This window comes from Takifugu flavidus, chromosome 5, assembly GCF_003711565.1.
Source record: "Takifugu flavidus isolate HTHZ2018 chromosome 5, ASM371156v2, whole genome shotgun sequence".
Lineage (NCBI taxonomy): Eukaryota > Metazoa > Chordata > Actinopteri > Tetraodontiformes > Tetraodontidae > Takifugu > Takifugu flavidus.
Genome location: NC_079524.1, coordinates 1,169,769 through 1,187,517, shown reverse-complemented (window position 1 = coordinate 1,187,517; position 17,749 = coordinate 1,169,769). Strand labels below are relative to the sequence as shown.

Genomic DNA, 17,749 nt, shown 5'->3' with positions numbered 1-17,749 from the left:
GTAAACAACGTCAGGCTGGTGACGGAGGCTCCACATGTGTGGGGGCCACTGATCTGACTGGTGACCCAATCGTGTGAAACACTGTGATGGAGCCAAACAAACTCCAACAAATGTCATTATTGTGGGAAATGACATGCTATTTGATTCCCATCTCCCATTATTTAATCTAAAGCAGCAGCTCCAGACACTGCAGCTATTTTTAACTTGTCCATCAACGGTTGAAATAAAGGATAAATTACAGCAGACATCTTTCATCAGAAGCAGCGCGTGGGAAGTTGAAATGACCTCAAACGGTGACTGAACTCGACGTAGCCATTACGAATCAGCCTTTATTGAGGCGCCGGCTCAGAACCACTCGCCATTTACTCTCGCTGCACGTAGTCGGCCAATCAAATGGAAACGCTCCCTAATTTGACAGTTGTTATGAGAGTGACCTCAGCATAATGTGTATAACTACCCTTTAATGTGAAGAAGAATTGAGACTAATTCGACATAGCTTGTCGCATGTGACGCCGGACCTTAAGGTTTTATTTGGGTGGAGGTGTGGTGGAGGTGGGGGGTGCCATATGTTCAGGATGTGACAGCTACATCACAGCAGTGTGACAGAGTGTGTGTTCCTCACGGGATGGTGATAGGCTCTGTGCGTGTGTGTGTGTGTGTGTGTGTGTGTGTGTGTGTGTGTGTCTGTTGGGGGGGGTCACAGATGTTGCAGAGGTCTGGTACAGATGGCTCTCGGCATATTTGCCAGTGATCTGCTTCCAGTGAGAACGGCGACATCACACACACCATTCCTGGCCTCTCTTTAGACCACAGGAAGTGACACGTGGGACACAGGAAGCCGCATGGAACAATGCAACGCTCAAATTCAGCTCTGTGCTGCTGCAAACCTTGAATTTCATATACATTTATTTCATGCGTGGTTGCAGTTTCCGTGATGACATTAGCTCCATCGTCGCACGTTTAAATGTGTTTCACCTTTGAAATGTCCAGAGAAACCACCTCTTTAACTCAAGTCACTAACCTCACCCACGAGCAATGCATTCTGGGAATTTTTGCTATACAGTGTCCACACACAGAGGAGCACGTGACTCCCCTTTCTAAAGCGTGCTCTCCTCCTCCTGGGTTCTCTCATTGGATGAAGGTGTCCTCTGGAGGATCCAGGGGCCTCAGGGGATTTGTCTTGGTGCAGAGTGCCACCTTGTTGTCACGGCAGCAATGACAAGTTTCTTTCAAAGCCAATCGTGACAGAAGGAAGGAGAAGGAGAGACGTCCTTTCAGAATTCACTAGAAGGCTGTCAAGGCTGCAGCAGCACGTCCAGGAACACAGCTGGGATAGTTCATCTGATCAGGCAGGGAGACAGGCAGAGAGACAGGAAGAGAGACAGGCAGACAGGCAGACAGACAGACAGACAGACAGGCAGACAGACAGGCAGAGAGACAGGAAGAGAGACAGGCAGACAGGCAGGCAGACAGACAGGCAGAGAGGCAGGCAGAGAGACAGGAAGAGAGACAGGCAGGCAGGCAGACAGGCAGACAGGCAGGGAGACAGGAAGACAGACAGGCAGAGAAACAGGCAGAGAGACAGGCAGAGAGAGACAGGCAGAGAGACAGGAAGAGAGACAGGCAGAGAGACAGGCAGAGAGACAGGCAGAGAGACAGGAAGAGAGACAGGAGAGAGACAGGCAGACAGGCAGGCAGACAGACAGACAGACAGGCAGACAGACAGGCAGAGAGAGAGACAGGAAGAGAGACAGGCAGACAGACAGGCAGACAGACAGGCAGAGACAGGCAGGGAGACAGGAAGAGAGACAGGCAGGCAGGCAGACAGACAGGCAGACAGACAGGCAGACAGACAGGCAGAGAGACAGGCAGGGAGACAGGAAGAGAGACAGGAAGAGAGACAGGAAGAGAGACAGGCAGGCAGGCAGGCAGGCAGACAGACAGACAGACAGACAGACAGGCAGGGAGACAGGCAGGGAGACAGGAAGAGAGACAGGAAGAGAGACAGGCAGGCAGGCAGGCAGGCAGGCAGGCAGGCAGGCAGACAGACAGACAGACAGACAGACAGACAGACAGACAGATAGATAGATAGAGATAGATAGATAGATAGATAGATAGATAGATAGATAGATAGATAGACAGATAGACAGATAGACAGATAGATAGATAGACAGATAGATAGATAGACAGATAGACAGATAGATAGATAGATAGATAGATAGATAGATAGATAGAAGATAGATAGATAGATAGATAGACAGATAGACAGATAGACAGATAGACAGATAGATAGATAGATAGATAGAAAGGGTTTTCCATAAATGAGAATATTCAGGATGAAACCACAGCGAACAGGAAAAAAGTCAGGAAGGACCAGAGGTGATTGTTTACCGGAACGCTGCAGCAAGCTTGTTCCTCTGGGGGGGGGGGGGGGGAGCTGGGGGGTTGGGGGCGACTACTTGACCTCCCACTTGTCTGAGTAGAAAATTCACACAAATTCCAACTCCTAAAATGTGCATACAGACACATATGCAGAGGTGTATAGGTGAGGAGAGTACAGGTGAACAACATGGCCGGCAGGGAGAGACCTGATCATTGTGGCCTATGGCGCACGCACACACACACACACACACACACACACACACACACACACACACACACATACAGACACACACTCACACACACACACACACACTCACACACACACACAGTCTAAGCGTGTCTCTGGGTGTATGCAGTGTGTGTCTGTGCCTGCTGCATATGTGGCCCATGCATAAACAACGTGCCCTGTGAGACGGTGGAATGATACTATGGCCCTCAGGAGCCTCTCCGCCCCACCAAAAGCATTATCACTCTTTCACTCTCTCTCACACACTCACATACACACACACACACACACACTCACACACACACACACCACACACACACACAGACACTCACATACTCACACACTCACTCACACTCACACTCACACTCACACAGACACACACTCACATGCCAAAATGCCATTTTTAAAACTACCTGAAGACAACAACAGTTCTTCGGTCTGTACTGAACATGTGCATGTGGCCACATGCACGTGGCCACATGCATGGGCTTGTTCTTCATTTCATCACTGGTTTTGCCATTTTACCGTGATGAAAGAGCACAGACGCAGCTTTTAGCCACATTTTACATTTTTACATTTGACAATGTCTCGGTTCTTGAAGCCAAAAAATCAGATTTTTGCCTCTCAGCTTTCAGATTTGTGTCATGAATTTAGTGTTGGAAATTGACTGATTGTGCTTTTTAATACAACTTTTGGAGAAAGTGGAAGTCCTGGATTTTGTCTTACGACAGATCAGCTGCAGCACAGACGCATGAAAACAACTCGATGCGCTCATGAGAGGGTGGAGGGCTGTAAGTTAACCTGCCACAGAATTAGGGCAGCTGAGGTGAAGATGGAATACACAGGGGCAAGAAATTAGAAATGGAAATGTAAAAGAAAAGACAGAGGGGTGTGTGTGTGGAGGGGGGGACACCAGGAAATAAAAAGGAGTGCACTGAGTAATTGAGGAAGGAGATAATTGAGATATTCAACTTCTGACAAAATGGGTCCTTTCACAGAAGCAGCGATGAGATAAGAGGAGAGGGAGGAGAGAGGGATGGGAGGGAGGAGAGAGGGATGGGAGGGAGGAGAGAGGATGGGAGGGAGGACAGAGGGATGGGAGGGAGGACAGAGGGATGGGAGAGAGGAGAGAGGGAGGGGAGGGAGGAGAGAGGGATGGAGAGAGGGATGGGAGGGAGGAGAGGGATGGGAGAGAGGAGAGAGGGAGGGGAGGGAGGAGAGAGGAGAGAGGATGGGAGGGAGGAGGAGAGGGATGGGAGGGAGGAGAGAGGGATGGGAGAGAGGAGAGAGGGATGGGAGGGAGGAGAGAGAGAGGGAGGGGAGGGAGGAGAGGGATGGGAGAGAGGAGAGAGGGATGGGAGAGAGGAGAGAGGGATGGGAGGGAGGACAGAGGGATGGGAGAGAGGAGAGAGGGATGGGAGGGAGGAGAGAGGGATGGGAGAGAGGAGAGAGTCTAGAGGGAGGTGACAGTGGTGCATGTGGCTGTGGTGTCTGTCTGACCTGATTGCAAATAAGCAAAGGAGCTCCACCATGGCCCAGAAGCACCTCCACACACACACACACACACACACACACAACACACACACACACACACACGCGGCTTTACCCTTTAATAAGAGCGCTTAATGGTGGGATACGAACATGCCGCGGCAGTAAAACGTGCACGCGTGCAAGTGTGTGAACACAGAGACGTAGAACTGGTGAGGAAGGGGACAAGAAGGAGAGGATTGCTGTAGTGAGATGGCAAGGAAAGGGGGGAGAGGGAGGAGGGGAGGAGGGGAGGAGTGAGGGAGGAGGGGGGGAGGGAGGGGCAACGGGGGGGTTCTGAGGCACATTTGCAATTTAAAACACGGTTTGGTATAATGAAAATGTAAAGCAGTGGTTTTATTTTATTCAGTGTGGCAGGTTCGGATTCCCAGCGAAGCTCTACTCAAGCAATCAGTCCATTAATAATTGAATTTTGTTCAGGAGCTGTGCGTGTTTGTGTATGCGCACGAGTGTGTGTGTGTGTGTGTGTGTGTGTGTGTGTGTGTGTGTGTGTGTGTGTGTGTGTGAGAAGTGCATGCTGTGACAAACCTCTCTTTTCTTTCCAGCTGCTGACCCTAATGTGAAGCAGCCAATTAGAGATCTTTATTTAATTGCCGGGTGACGCATCCTCGCTGCACACCAGCGCGCTCTGCCACACTCGCACTGTGGCCAGGGACGTGCACACTTGCATATAGAGACGCTCGCACACATCTGAGAAGTGCCAGAGGAATTACCATGGTGGACTATTTTAGGTCCTACACTGGGAAGCGATATTATTTTTGCTTTGATATCGGCGACTACATTCATTAACCCTGAAACTGTGTATTAGACGCAGCCAAGCTGGGAAACGCTTCCTCCTCTCTGCCCCGACAGAGCCTTCGTTTATCTCTCCGGGCCCTAAAATCTCCATCCATTGCTCTGCTCTGCCCCCTAAATCTGGACTCTCTTCTCACCTTTCCATCTGAAGCTCTCTCCCTCTCTCCCTCTCTGTCAGGGAGGATCAGATCAGTACTTAGATCCGTGGCTGAGGCCAAGCCGGCCTCGTCGCTCTCAGCACTCTACCACAACACATCATTACAGCTGACAGCAGGACTTCAAAACACACCATGCACACACAGACATGCATTACACACACACAGTCTTGCCTGGTCTCACTCACTCCATGGCTCACATGCACAAACCTGCCATTACAATTCATCAGGTCTCGACACATTTGGTAACAATCCGGGGGTAAAGACGGTACAACCGTTCTTATCGTTCTCTCCGCTTAAAAGAATCTGCATAGTTGAGTCTCATAGAAGCAGATTTGAAGGGAAGAGGAGAGGTGCTGTAGGTGGGGGACGCTCCTTCCAAAATCAACAGCAGCAACAAGCCGAAGCTAGCGGGAAGCGTTAGCCTCTGTATAACACTTCCAAAGAGAGGGATAGTCCCTCTTAAAACCCTCAAGGGCCAGCCGGGGAGTGTGAGTGTGTGTGTGGGAAGATGTGTGTTTTTTCTTGGCTGAGGACTTTGGAGTTCCCTCGCTGAAGTGAGCTTTACACACACTCAAGAATACACTGGAGGATGTCAACAACCACCGTGTAGAACAACAAATCTAACACTTTGGTTAGCTACCTACGAAGCTAATCAACGCTGTGTGTGTGTGTGTGTGGTGTGTGTGTGTGTGTGTGTGAGAGAGAGAGAGAGAGAGAGAGAGAGAGAGAGAGTCTTAATATTACTAAAAAGATTTAGAATATGATGCCCCCAAAAAGTGGCCGCATCCATCCCCTCTGGTAAGATGACAAAGAGGAAAGAGGGAGGAAAAATACCAAACACACTAATCTCCTCGGCTTTGCGGGACGCCACAAAGTATCATTTACACAGCAGCGCTAACAGGAGAGCACCGGGCTCCCTGATTTGCAGCGAGCAGCCTTGTTCTAGATAGAGATATTCAGACTGTCAGTATAAACTGCTTCTGTTTTCGTTTTGCATTTATTTCAATGCCAGGCTCAGGGCATAAATTTTTCATCACCTGCTAAGCTATGAATAAAAGATTAAAAAGGAACTGAGAGGGGAGTGGAGGAGAGGGAGGGAGGGACATAAAGTGAGAGAAACAAGAGGGAAAAGAGAGAGAGAGAGATGGAAAAGAAAAAAAAACACAAGGAAAAAAAAAAAGCCCAACAGATCCGGCTCATGCGGTGCAACATGCGGCCAGGGTGCGCATGGTGAGAAGGTCCCCCGCTCCCCTTCGCTTTACCTGCTCAGCCTCCTCACTCATACCATCCCCATCTACCTCCAGGAAGAGAGCGGAGGCTCCGTGCAGGGTAAAGAGCCTATAATGAGCTGGAAACAGAGGAGCATCTCACCTTGGCTTTTTATAGGATTACCTGAGAGGTGAACCTCTGCTCTCTGAGAGGATCCATCAGTACATTCTCTCTCTCTCGCTCTGCCCTCGCTGGGCTTTGACAGGCAGGGTGCGAGTGAGATGTCGAGGAGCTGCTGGAAAATTCCCTGCAATGGTGAGCTGACAGGTTCAGGTGGGGGTTAAAGAAGTGGAGAAGGGATGGATGGAAGGATGGGGATATGGGGAACGAATGCCTCCGTCTCCAAACCTCTCTAATTGGCTCTGCTCTGTTCATGGAGCTCTGCATCAGGACTGAGGGACGGCGGCCGCTAACGTCAATGAGAATCACTTGTTGGTCACCAGCCCCCTCTACATAACCTGGTCACCAGCCCCCTCTACATAACCTGGTCACCAGCCCCCCTCTACATAACCTGGTCACCAGCCCCCTACATAACCTAGTCACCAGCCCCCTCTACAAACCTCGTCACCAGCCCCTCTACATAACCTGGTCACCAGCCCCTCTACATAACCTGGTCACCAGCCCCCTCTACATAACCTAGTCACCAGCCCCCTCTACATAACCTGGTCACCAGCCCCCTCTACATAACCTCGTCACCAGCCCCTCTACATAACCTGGTCACCAGCCCCCTCTACATAACCTGGTCACCAGCCCCTCTACATAACCTGGTCACCAGCCCCCTCTACATAACCTGGTCACAGCCCCCTATACATAACCTGGTCACCAGCCCCCTCTACATAACCTGGTCACCAGCCCCCTCTACATAACCTCGTCACCAGCCCCCTCTACATAACCTCGTCACCAGCCCCCTCTACATACCTGGTCACCAGCCCCCTCTACATAACCTCGTCACCAGCCCCTCTACATAACCTGGTCACCAGCCCCTCTACATAACCTCGTCACCAGCCCCTCTACATAACCTGGTCACAGCCCCCTCTACATAACCTGGTCACCAGCCCCCTCTACATAACCTCGTCACCAGCCCCCTCTACATAACCTCGTCACCAGCCCCTCTACATAACCTGGTCACCAGCCCCCTCTACATAACCTGGTCACAGCCCCCTCTACATAACCTGGTCACCAGCCCCCTCTACATACCTCGTCACCAGCCCCTCTACATAACCTGGTCACCCCCCCTCTACATAACCTGGTCTGGAGGTCCAAACACTTCCGTTAACGAACGTTCACCTCAGTTTTTTAACGAAAGGTGCTTTAACGACTTCATCGTACCCTCGTGTACTCAAAGTATTCCAACCTGCCAAATTCATGAGATCGTGAGTGATGATGGAAAATTGGAGCACATAGGTGCAAGAACAGTTTTCAGTTTGGTGAAATATTTAAAAAAGAAAGATTTAAAATGAAGCATTATTGGTTTTCTGTAAGTATATCAGCACTGAGAAGTAATTTAGCATTAATATTAAAATATTAAGCCTAGTCAGTCATTAACTTATAAAGAAAGTTTTGTATAAGGCAGCAGAAGCAGCACAGGTCTAGAAAAATACTGAACCAATCAAGTATTCCAGAAAATAGAAAATAAATTTAGAAAATACGGCAGCGAGGACGAAATTAAGCCTTCACCTCAAGTGTGTGTCATAGATTCTCCAGGATGTATGGAAAGGAGGGATCCATACTGCAGATACATGAGCAAAATACGCAGTTACATAGATGAGCAGTCACACTCACACACTGGACTCACTCACAAGCACACACACACACACACACACACACACACAACGACGGACACTCACATGACCTTGTTTCAGTGTGTAAAAAATTAATGCTTGACTTCTCCTGAAATATATACATCACACTGTGGAACGAGAACACCCACTAACCATATGGGCATGCAGGCGCACATGCAGTCGTGTGGCGCTCACACACACACACACACACACACACACACACACACACACACACACGTGCTAATATATTTGTATTAATATATATAAAGCCAGGAGCTTGTTGTATATGTATGTGCGGGGTGAAATCCATCTCTGGTTAGAGCAGAGGTAATATATCCCACCAGGACCTCTGTTCCTCGTAGCAATTTAAAATAATTATTGTGAGACCTGATGCTAGACATCAGCTCCCTCTGCATCTAAATGAGGCTGTTTTCGTGTGTGTGCGCGCGTGCGTGCGTGTGTGTGTGTGTTTCAATAATGGCTACAGTAAACTGTGGTGAAGAAAGCCTAATCTGGCCTACATGGTCCCCTGGTCCTTGGCTATTTTTGAGATTCTCACAAAAAGAAACATTTTTTGTTATAAAAATCCATAAATTGCAACATAAATGCACCTTCTTGGGGTGAACGTGGACGGTGTCTCTTCACCAGGACCAAATATCAGCACAGCTCCCGGAATAAACGCTCTTCACTTAATTTGGCTCTTCTGCCGTTGTCAGAAGTGTTTATGTTTCTATCCAAATCCATATTTCTACGCTATCATTGTAGCAACATATGTGATGATGCGTCGCAGCGTATTCCTCCAGCACCTTCACCTTTGCCGTTTGACCTCCACCAGCTCCCCGTCTTTGACTCGCTCCCTCTCCTGCCAGCCCCTGCTTTGGCCTCTCCACCTATCTCATGTGAATCTGGTTATTCCTCACATTCTACAACTCCATCATCTCAGCGAGGAAGGGTGGGGGCTATGCCAGGAGAAGCTGGCATCAACCTGTCATCCCACCATTCCTGCTTCCTCCTTCTGTCAGCCTGCTTAATCAAATTATCTCCCTCACCCATGCACAGGCAACACCATTTCTCCATCAACTTCTCTGTCCCTTCTGTTCCTTCATCCCCTCCAGTCTAAATCCACGCTAGCGCTGTGCTCCACAGAACCCTCGCTGCAGACGGACGGGGGGAAACACGGATGAGAATAACCTTTGTCGACCTTTGTGAGCTGCTTTTTTATCTTAATTAAATTTCCCTCCACTCTCCGGCTTCCTTCCTGTCTGTGCTTGCCCGCGCTCCAAATCGACACACAATTTGGGCACATGGAACGGCATCTGGTGCCACATCACCCGACGCACACGGATACAAAAAACCTCACAGCATGGCGAGTTAACCTGGACCGCCGCCAAGGCAGCAGCTACGCAGCAGCTAAGTGCCACCGCGCCAGTCAAGTGCCCGTTCGGCTGCGTGCCCACCCGCATCACTGTGTCACGCGCACACACACACACACACACACACACACACGCGCGCGCTGGCACTTTCAACCCCCAGCGGCACTAAGCGGTGACAAGGAGACAGAAGGGTCTTGCCTTGCTGAGTTGCTCCCTGCCCCCAACACATACTGTACTATTCCTGAGCTAATGGAGGAGGCTGTACTGGAGCTCTGCACCCTCTCAGCCTGTCTGCTTGGGCTTTAGCGTTCGTACCATGTCGCTCAGCCCCTCCACACACTCAAACCGCGTGTGTCTTCGTCTACAACAACACACTTTTTTTCCTGTATTTCCATTCATGCGCCATAGTTAAAAGCTGTTTAACTCACCTCTATAAGCTCCCCAGTTCTTTAATGGAGCAAAGAGGACGATGAGGTGCACTATTCCACAGCCCAATCTGGGATCACCAAATGTTCCTCTCACCTGCTACCTACAGCAGAAATCTAAATGTGACGGCTACGGCGTGAAAACGTCAACGTGCCTCTAACAAATCCCTGTTGCAGGGGTGACAGGAAACAGGATATTATCCATAATCAAGAACAATTTAAAGAGAAGCAGTGAGATTATGAGTCAAGGGTATTTATGTTTGCGTGGAAACGCCACGACTGACTGGCGGGGGCCATTTTTTTTGCCTTCACCAGACAGTTTTTGCTCAGATTTCTTACATGCAGATGAGACTTGACTTGCAATTACAGTTCATCTCCAACTCCAGATGACAGTGTGAAGCAGGCCCAAATAAAACACATCAGGCTTTTCAAATAGGCTGGTTCAGGACCACTGAGCAGCCAACACTCACAGCCAGCCGGCCAGTCGGCCGACTCCGCATACGTTGATAGCTGTGAAAAGGGCTAAAATAGCAGCAAAGCTAACCACACTGTTGAGCTCAACACATGTTCCACGTGGAGCTCATTAAAAAACCTAATGCCTTTGTAATTATTGTTACTCATTAATAGCTCATTTTTATTATTCTGAATGATTTGTGTGTATTCTGCAGCTATAAAAGTAAAACTGTTTGGCGTTACCTCATGGCTTTATTTTCATATCATGTGTTACAGCGGAAGTTCAAGTTAAAAGAGTGACTAGTTTTCAGCTTTAAGTACACGGGACCACCAATCGTTTAACCGAATAAAAGAGCATGTTTCTGTGGGCGTCCTCGCCAACAGTCTGAATGACTGAATGAACTAATGCAAAATTATTAAACTGGAAAATGTTGTATATCCTTGTTCAACTGAAACAAGGATATACAACGAGTGTGTTTCATTTAAAGTGGGAGAAATTAACTCTGGAAATAGCCAAACTATTTTGTCAAGCAAGTCTTAAGAGGCCGACGGCTCCATTCACCCCCAGAGACCCCGAGTGTCCAGGGTGGGACAAATGGTGGCGTTTATGAAATGACCGTGGCGTTTGAAAGCAGTGAAACACCTGTTCCGTGCAGTCCCGCTCAAACGGCATGAAGGAGAAGATACCAAAGTCAAGCGCGTCAGTCAACTCGTGAGGAGAAGCCGATTCTGGATGAACTCGTCATGCGTTCTAACACATTTGTAGTTAATGGTTGAGCTTTTAGCTCAGAAATGTGATCAGAGGAGGAAACACCAGGAATTGGACTTATTTGGGATAGATGGAAACCCCTGATACCTGTGTGCTTGTGTGTGCTGAGGGCTGAGCGGTTCCAGAGAGTTCATTACCAGATTTCAAGTTCATTTGTCTCCCTGAAGCATCAAAACAAGATAACAAGGACAGAAGGTAGAGGGAAATGGCAACGCGTCCTTTCTCCATCTTTAACAGTTCTCTCCTGAAATCCTCTTTTATCCTCATCCATAGATCGTCTCAACATAAAAACCATCTTCATGCGTCCTGGTGTCAAAGTTTCCAAGCAAAATATGTAAGAAAGGAAAAAAGTTCTTTCAATAAACCAATGACCACATTCCATTTCATCGTCATGCAATTTGATATTATAAGACTTAATTCATAACAATGTTCACTGACAACAGACCTACACAGTTAAAAAAACAGCAAAATAAGGTCTTACTGTAGTCCTGGAAAATATTTAAAATTAAAACTAAGAAACAGAATCTTCTCTTCTTGGGTTGAAGAAACAGAGAAACAGAATAGCATTAATGAATCAGGCATTTATATTGCTGTTAAAAGCTAAATGAAGAGGTAAGCAGCCGTGGACGGAGGTAAAGGTAACGATCATTAGTTAATGTTGTCCTTCTTTCACAGAGGCGGTCTGCAGACTTAACGTTGATGCTACACGTGTCAAATCTGCCACTGGAAGCCGGAATAGGTGCAATGAAAAGGGTTTATTATGGTGCTCTTGCAGCTGCTGCTTCAGCCATTGCATAATTAATGGAGTAATTTCATTTCTGCAGCAATTTTGACTCACTCAATGTAAAATAGGATCTGCCTGCGCACTCTTGGCCCCGTCTTCACCAAGGCTAGTGCTAAGCTAATGAAAAACCTGCTGCTGGTGTCATCCAAGTGTCACTCCTAGACATAAGGCAGGGTGACAGTAGGGAGCCCCTCGTAGGGTGTGTGTGTGTGTGTGTGTCTGCAACACTGATTAAGACACACTGTTCTCTGGTGTGGTGGGACACCTGGTCTTAGTGGGAAAATGGGCTGTGGGCCACGAGGGCAAGATGGGAAATAGGTGAGGAGTATTAACCAGGAGGCGTGTGTGTGTGAGAGATCAAGGTGAGCAACAGGGAGAGACTTCAAAGACTTCACGTCATTGTGTCGGGGTGGTTTTAATGTGCTCCTTTAGCATCTTTCACGCCAGGGTCATCAGCAATGTCGCACATTCCGAGATTTTAGCCGAGGGTCCTCCGTTAGCATTTAAAATGTTTAGTTAAGAGTCATCACAATTATGAGGGAGCGCACAGGAGCGGCAGCAGCATCACGAGGCGGCGCTGACGACTGTGGACAGCATGAAAGAGACACAAGCACGAGGACAAAGCTGGGCCCAAGACACGTGGGGTGAATGCATGTGGACACGCACACACACGTACACATTTAGCAAACCTTAAAAACCCCGAGGCAGCCTACTGGAGCGAAGTAACAAAGCTTATTGGGGACGGCGCGTTTCTGGGCGTCTGCGTAGACGTGAGGTAATTGCTGCGTGTCTGTCATTACAGACAAACCCGGGACAAGATCCTCGTCAGCTGCTCCCCTGTCTGTTGTGTTCGCTGCACTTGTGGAAAGTGGGAGAAAATAAGTGTCATTCAGTGAATGTAGCTTTTCTTCCAATGACAGCGTCATATCTGAGAGCTGGGGGAGGCCACCCCAGAACCACCCCCCCCCCCCCCTTCTGCTGGTAACACCTTTGACAGGGTGTTGGAAAGAAAAAAAGTCCCTACCTCTTTGTCCAAGAATGGGCAGGCACACACACACACACACACACACACACACCTACAGCCCACTTTAATACGCTTTAACACACCTACTCAATGATGCACACGGTCACGCCCACACACACACACACACACACACACACAGATATTAATGAAGGGTGTCTGTGCTGAATGAATGGCAGACCTTTCTAACCCTGCTCACCACGTTGGTCCCTGCCTTACCAGTGCTGGTCCGATGGGGGGAGGGGGCCTATTGCTGGAGACAACTTTCCTACGGTCTTCCACCCGTACCTGTCTGCCTGCCACTGTGTGCGACCCTGCCTGTCTCACACCCACTCTCAAGCTTCTCCACCAACACGTTTGCATGGAACACACAAATGGGTCAGTTGCCTTGGTAACTAGCCAGAGATCTAGCTAGTCCAAGAACAAAAGTAGGGGGAAGTTTGTCAGAGTCCCAGAAACGCAGTCATTTCACTGATCCCATTAAGTCGACCCAACTGTTCCAACAGGGAAACGTTTTAGGGAAACAACTGATCAGATTATTCCAAAAAAAACATCCGACACGTGATCCTGTAATGCTGATAGTGGCATTTCAAATACCTGGGGTTAATGTATATCTGCGGTGGTAAGAGGGAGAAAGAGAGCGTGAAAGGAGGGATGGAGGCAGGGGGTCGGGGGATGGGGGGTGGGGGGGGGGTCACATTTTGATGTGTATGTTACAACACACTGTTACCACGGAATATTAAATTAGCACGAGTCCAATATTAAAATAACAACATTTACCTCCACAATAAGTGCATCGGCTTCTGAAATCAATACCTCTCCCACATAATGCCAAAGTATCATTACAAATAATGAGAAAAGTTGCATCATATGGAACATTAAGGGGGCCAGAAAGAGCCGAGGAGGGCGTGAGAGCATTACAGATCAAATCATTTCATCCCAAATGTCACAGCGTCGCATACGAGTTAATAGACTTACGTTGGTAAATTGTTTCTCTTTTGCTTTTAAACCAGCGAAGGCCTTTATGCAGGAGCGCTCTCCATGTTTGCAGCAGCTCCGGAAAACCACTCCTAAACCACTCCTAATCAGAGTTGAAAGGAAGAACGAGAAGGAAAGTCAAGGCAAGCTCGGGATGGAAATGTTTGCCTTGTTTTTAATTGCTCTGCCCAAGCATCCTTCATAAGGCTTTGAGAAACCGACGCACCGGGAACGCCGGGAACACCGGGAACACTGGCAATGGAAGTTTACTGGTATAAACAGACCCTAGATTCATGAAATAAAAAAAAGGCCATAAAAAGTTAAAGTGGGCTGCTGGATCGTATCGAGGGTGAGCTGAAAGAGTCCAAAGGTGAGAAGAGAATGAGGAGGAAGAATCCCGCCGGATTGGGAAGGCCCCCGCGTCGCCGTCTCCGGCCCGACTGGATGAGCGGCTCTCAAGGTACTCAGTCTCTATTCAGAGCATGAATCAATGGATCCTGATTAGATTTCGGGGGGTTACTGCGCTGTTTTTGTTTGTTGTGACACCGGCCCCCGCTTTGTGAGGTCTCCTTGCTCCCGTCTGACAAAAGCACCACCTTCTTCCCAAAGAGGAGCCGGGAATGAGGAGCCAGGAACCGGGGGAGGGGAGCATTGAGAGGGGACGTCAAGGCTGCTTCTTTTCTTCATCACCATGTGTTCTTTCGTGCTGGCAGCGGTGTGCATTTATGCTTCTACGTATTAATCGTGCACGTGCGCGCGCGCACGTGTCTGAGTCCACAACAATGAATGTGCCGTCCGGGAACACAGTTTGTTAAATATCGGCACAGTGTCTGCCGCTCAGTGGAATCATCTTTTTATTCTACGTTTGTGGGATTTTTCCATTTTCCACTCTTGAGCTGAATGAAGAACACGGTGACAAAGACAGACACGTGCACAGGATGAAGACCCCAAAGTCTCAGAGTGCTCACCAGATTAGAAAACGAAAGAGAAAATGATGCTCCTTCTGGTCTCTGATGGTCACGGTAATTCAATCGGTCCAAAAATTCATGCATGCAACTTTTACCGATCATTTTATTCAATCGCTTCAATCAGTGAGTCTCCAAAATCCCAGAACGTGATGAATGAGAAGGGATCATTCCCTCATTAAAGCTGATGCTCATCTAAATGTCTCCTCCAAGACACGTTAACTCAGAGGAGGATGAGGAGTCAATAAGGGTTCAATAAGGTTCGGAGTTCCAGATATAAACAGTTTTGCTCCACGATACGATTGAAGAAACTGTGGTAATTATCTTTTAAATGGTAGAAAATAAAGGGAGAACTCCACCCAAAGTGTTTGTGCCACTAAAGGGTAACATTAAATTCACAATTAACCATTGCTGTTTCCCAGTTTAATCAGAAATGGTGGTGTACCTCACAACTCGCTAGCAGGAAGAATCTGGGGCCAAATATGTGGGGAAAGCGTGACAAGATGCGTCTTTTGCTCTGTAAAATCCAAAACAACCCCTAATGATCCCTCTGTAAGAGGAATTTCAGCACAGAGCCGATACTGCTGGAACCCCACCCGTCTTCACTGGGACACAGGCAGCTACCCAACGTGTGCTCACTTTGCTAGTAGAATGAGTATTATAGCAGTCAACATGTCGCACATGCAAGGACACACACGCACTCACCCAAATCATGAGGTCGTAAGAAATAAAGGTTGGATAACCCCTTTAATAACACTCATCACAGAATGAATCTGTAAATCTAAACAGGGCCAAAAGCTCCGATTCAATAACAAACCTGCTTCTCTAACAGGTTATATCAACTGCTGAATTGAAATTTAATTGCGGCTGTGTGCTGAATAATTAATTCTCATCCCAAGGAAACTCAAGGTGCCCAGGACGCGCCGACGCTGAGCTCAGAGAGACGCGCGGAGACAAAGACACAGAGACAGCGATGCAGGACACACAGATGCAGGCGCGCCCGCTCAGGCCACCGTCCACTGTCGGGGGCGCTGGGCCTGACGTCATCTGCCACATCATCGCCTTGGTAACAAGCCACGTGCACAGATTTACATGCAGAATCGAGTAAAACTGAGCATAAATAGGAGAGTTAGAAAAACAGTGACTGTGGAAAAGGGTGAAAGGAATCAAAGGATCAAAGAGCCGACCGTAATAGAAAGCTGCATGAGCTAATGGTTGGGTTTTTATTGTTATTATTGTTGTTGGGGTACAAAGCCAACATAAAGAGGCGCAGTTAACGTCTGTCTTTAATGCTTCTATCAGGTAGCCTCCCGCTCCCCTCCCCCCCTCCTCCCTCTGTAGGTATTTCAGTTGGAGGTGTCTCCTCAGATCTGTGCCGTTTAATGCTGACTGCTGCAGATCTTTTGAGGCTGACTACAAAGCGAGCTGGCGATAAACTTTCTCCCCCTGAAGCAGAACGAGCGGAGGCTGTTTGGGATGGATCCACTCCGGGAAAGCTCCTTTCAGGACGGGCTGAACCCGGGAAGCCGCGGCGGCCCCCCTTTTCTACCTGGCCCACAAACACACGCACACGTGCACGCCCCTGCAATAGTGTGCGTGCACAAGTCTGTGCACATTTTGATTGATGGTGTGAATTAATAAGCAAAGGGTCGCTTCACATTATGGAACTGAAAAAAAACCACATAAAGACGCGTTTTTGCAGAGTCATTTAACTGGATTGTGCTGCTCCCTCATTATCTGCATATTCATCAGGAATAGTTCAGATTTTAAGGTCTTTCTCCATCCTTCCTCCCCTCTCTCTTGCCCCCCCCACTACTGTCTGAGTGTGAGGCGCCTCCCCTCCATTGTTGATGTGAGTCGGGGCTCCACATTGCTGAGGTGGCGGATTGTGGCGGCGCTGCTTCTGTCAGAAACGTGCTTATCCGCTCACTCCAGCCACCCTCTTATACATAAAATATCAAACATCTGAGGGACAATATGCTGACCTGCTGTGACCTCCACACACGCGTGGGCACACAAAATAGACGTGCGCCCTCGCCTGCATCCCAGTGCACGCAAACCCACACGCTGCCAAGAGATGCGTGCGTGCGCAGACGAGCACGGGCGTACAGTGGCACACACACACATCCGCTCCGGTCGCTTCACATCCCCCACTCATACGTGCCTGGGTTTTTTCCCTCTCTATCAGAGCTGCATCCCTCAGATGATGTATTTGCGACATCTGGCGGCGCGCGGTATATTCATGGATATGGAAATACAACGTATGCAGCAGCGGGGGTGGGGGGGGGGGGGGGGGGATCTGTGTAGAGCGACGATCACAAAGAGTTTGGAGTAAAATTACAAAAGTAAAATAATATTTTAGGGGCAATATACAAATGGCTTGGATACCCCCTGGTGGGCACCCGGTAGCAATCTGGCCTAGCATTTGGGGGGGCGGGGGTGGGGGAGACGGGCTTGCATGGATCCACAGGGGTCATAGGTCAGTTGTCTTGAGTTGCAGTGACATCATGACAATGGGACACTTCGAGAGCCTCAGAAACACAAGCTGATCCCGTCTGCCGAGGGTGAGGCACCAGACCCTCTTTTCCCACACATTCTCACACCCTTTGCAAAACAGGGTGAGAGGGTGACGGAGAGAGTTGGGGAGGGACCCCAGATAGAGAGGAGACAGAGCTGAGGGGTGAGAGTGCCTCATGCCCCCCACCCCCCCACCTCTCTTTCTATCTCCCCTTCTGTTTCTCTCAGGGTTAGATTAAAAGAGATGGCTTCATTCTCTCTAATCATGGATCCTTCGCCTCCTCTTCCTTCCTCCTCGGTTGTTT

At 48.7% G+C, this 17,749-nt stretch overlaps 1 protein-coding gene across 6 annotated transcripts in view; it reads right to left on the bottom strand.

Moving 5' to 3' along the window:
* kiaa0825 (KIAA0825 ortholog) overlaps nt 1-17,749 on the bottom strand; it is a 91,065-nt gene that overhangs the window by 21,233 nt on the left and 52,083 nt on the right. The window contains exon 24 of one of the 6 annotated variants that reach the window (XM_057032891.1): nt 11,428-11,485. The exons of the other annotated variants lie outside the window; for them this stretch is intronic. Within the exon in view, the coding sequence (XP_056888871.1) occupies nt 11,443-11,485 (43 nt within the window). The 3' untranslated portion in view covers nt 11,428-11,442. Of the gene's footprint in view, nt 1-11,427; nt 11,486-17,749 lie in introns of those variants that run through there. 6 annotated transcript variants of the gene reach the window in all.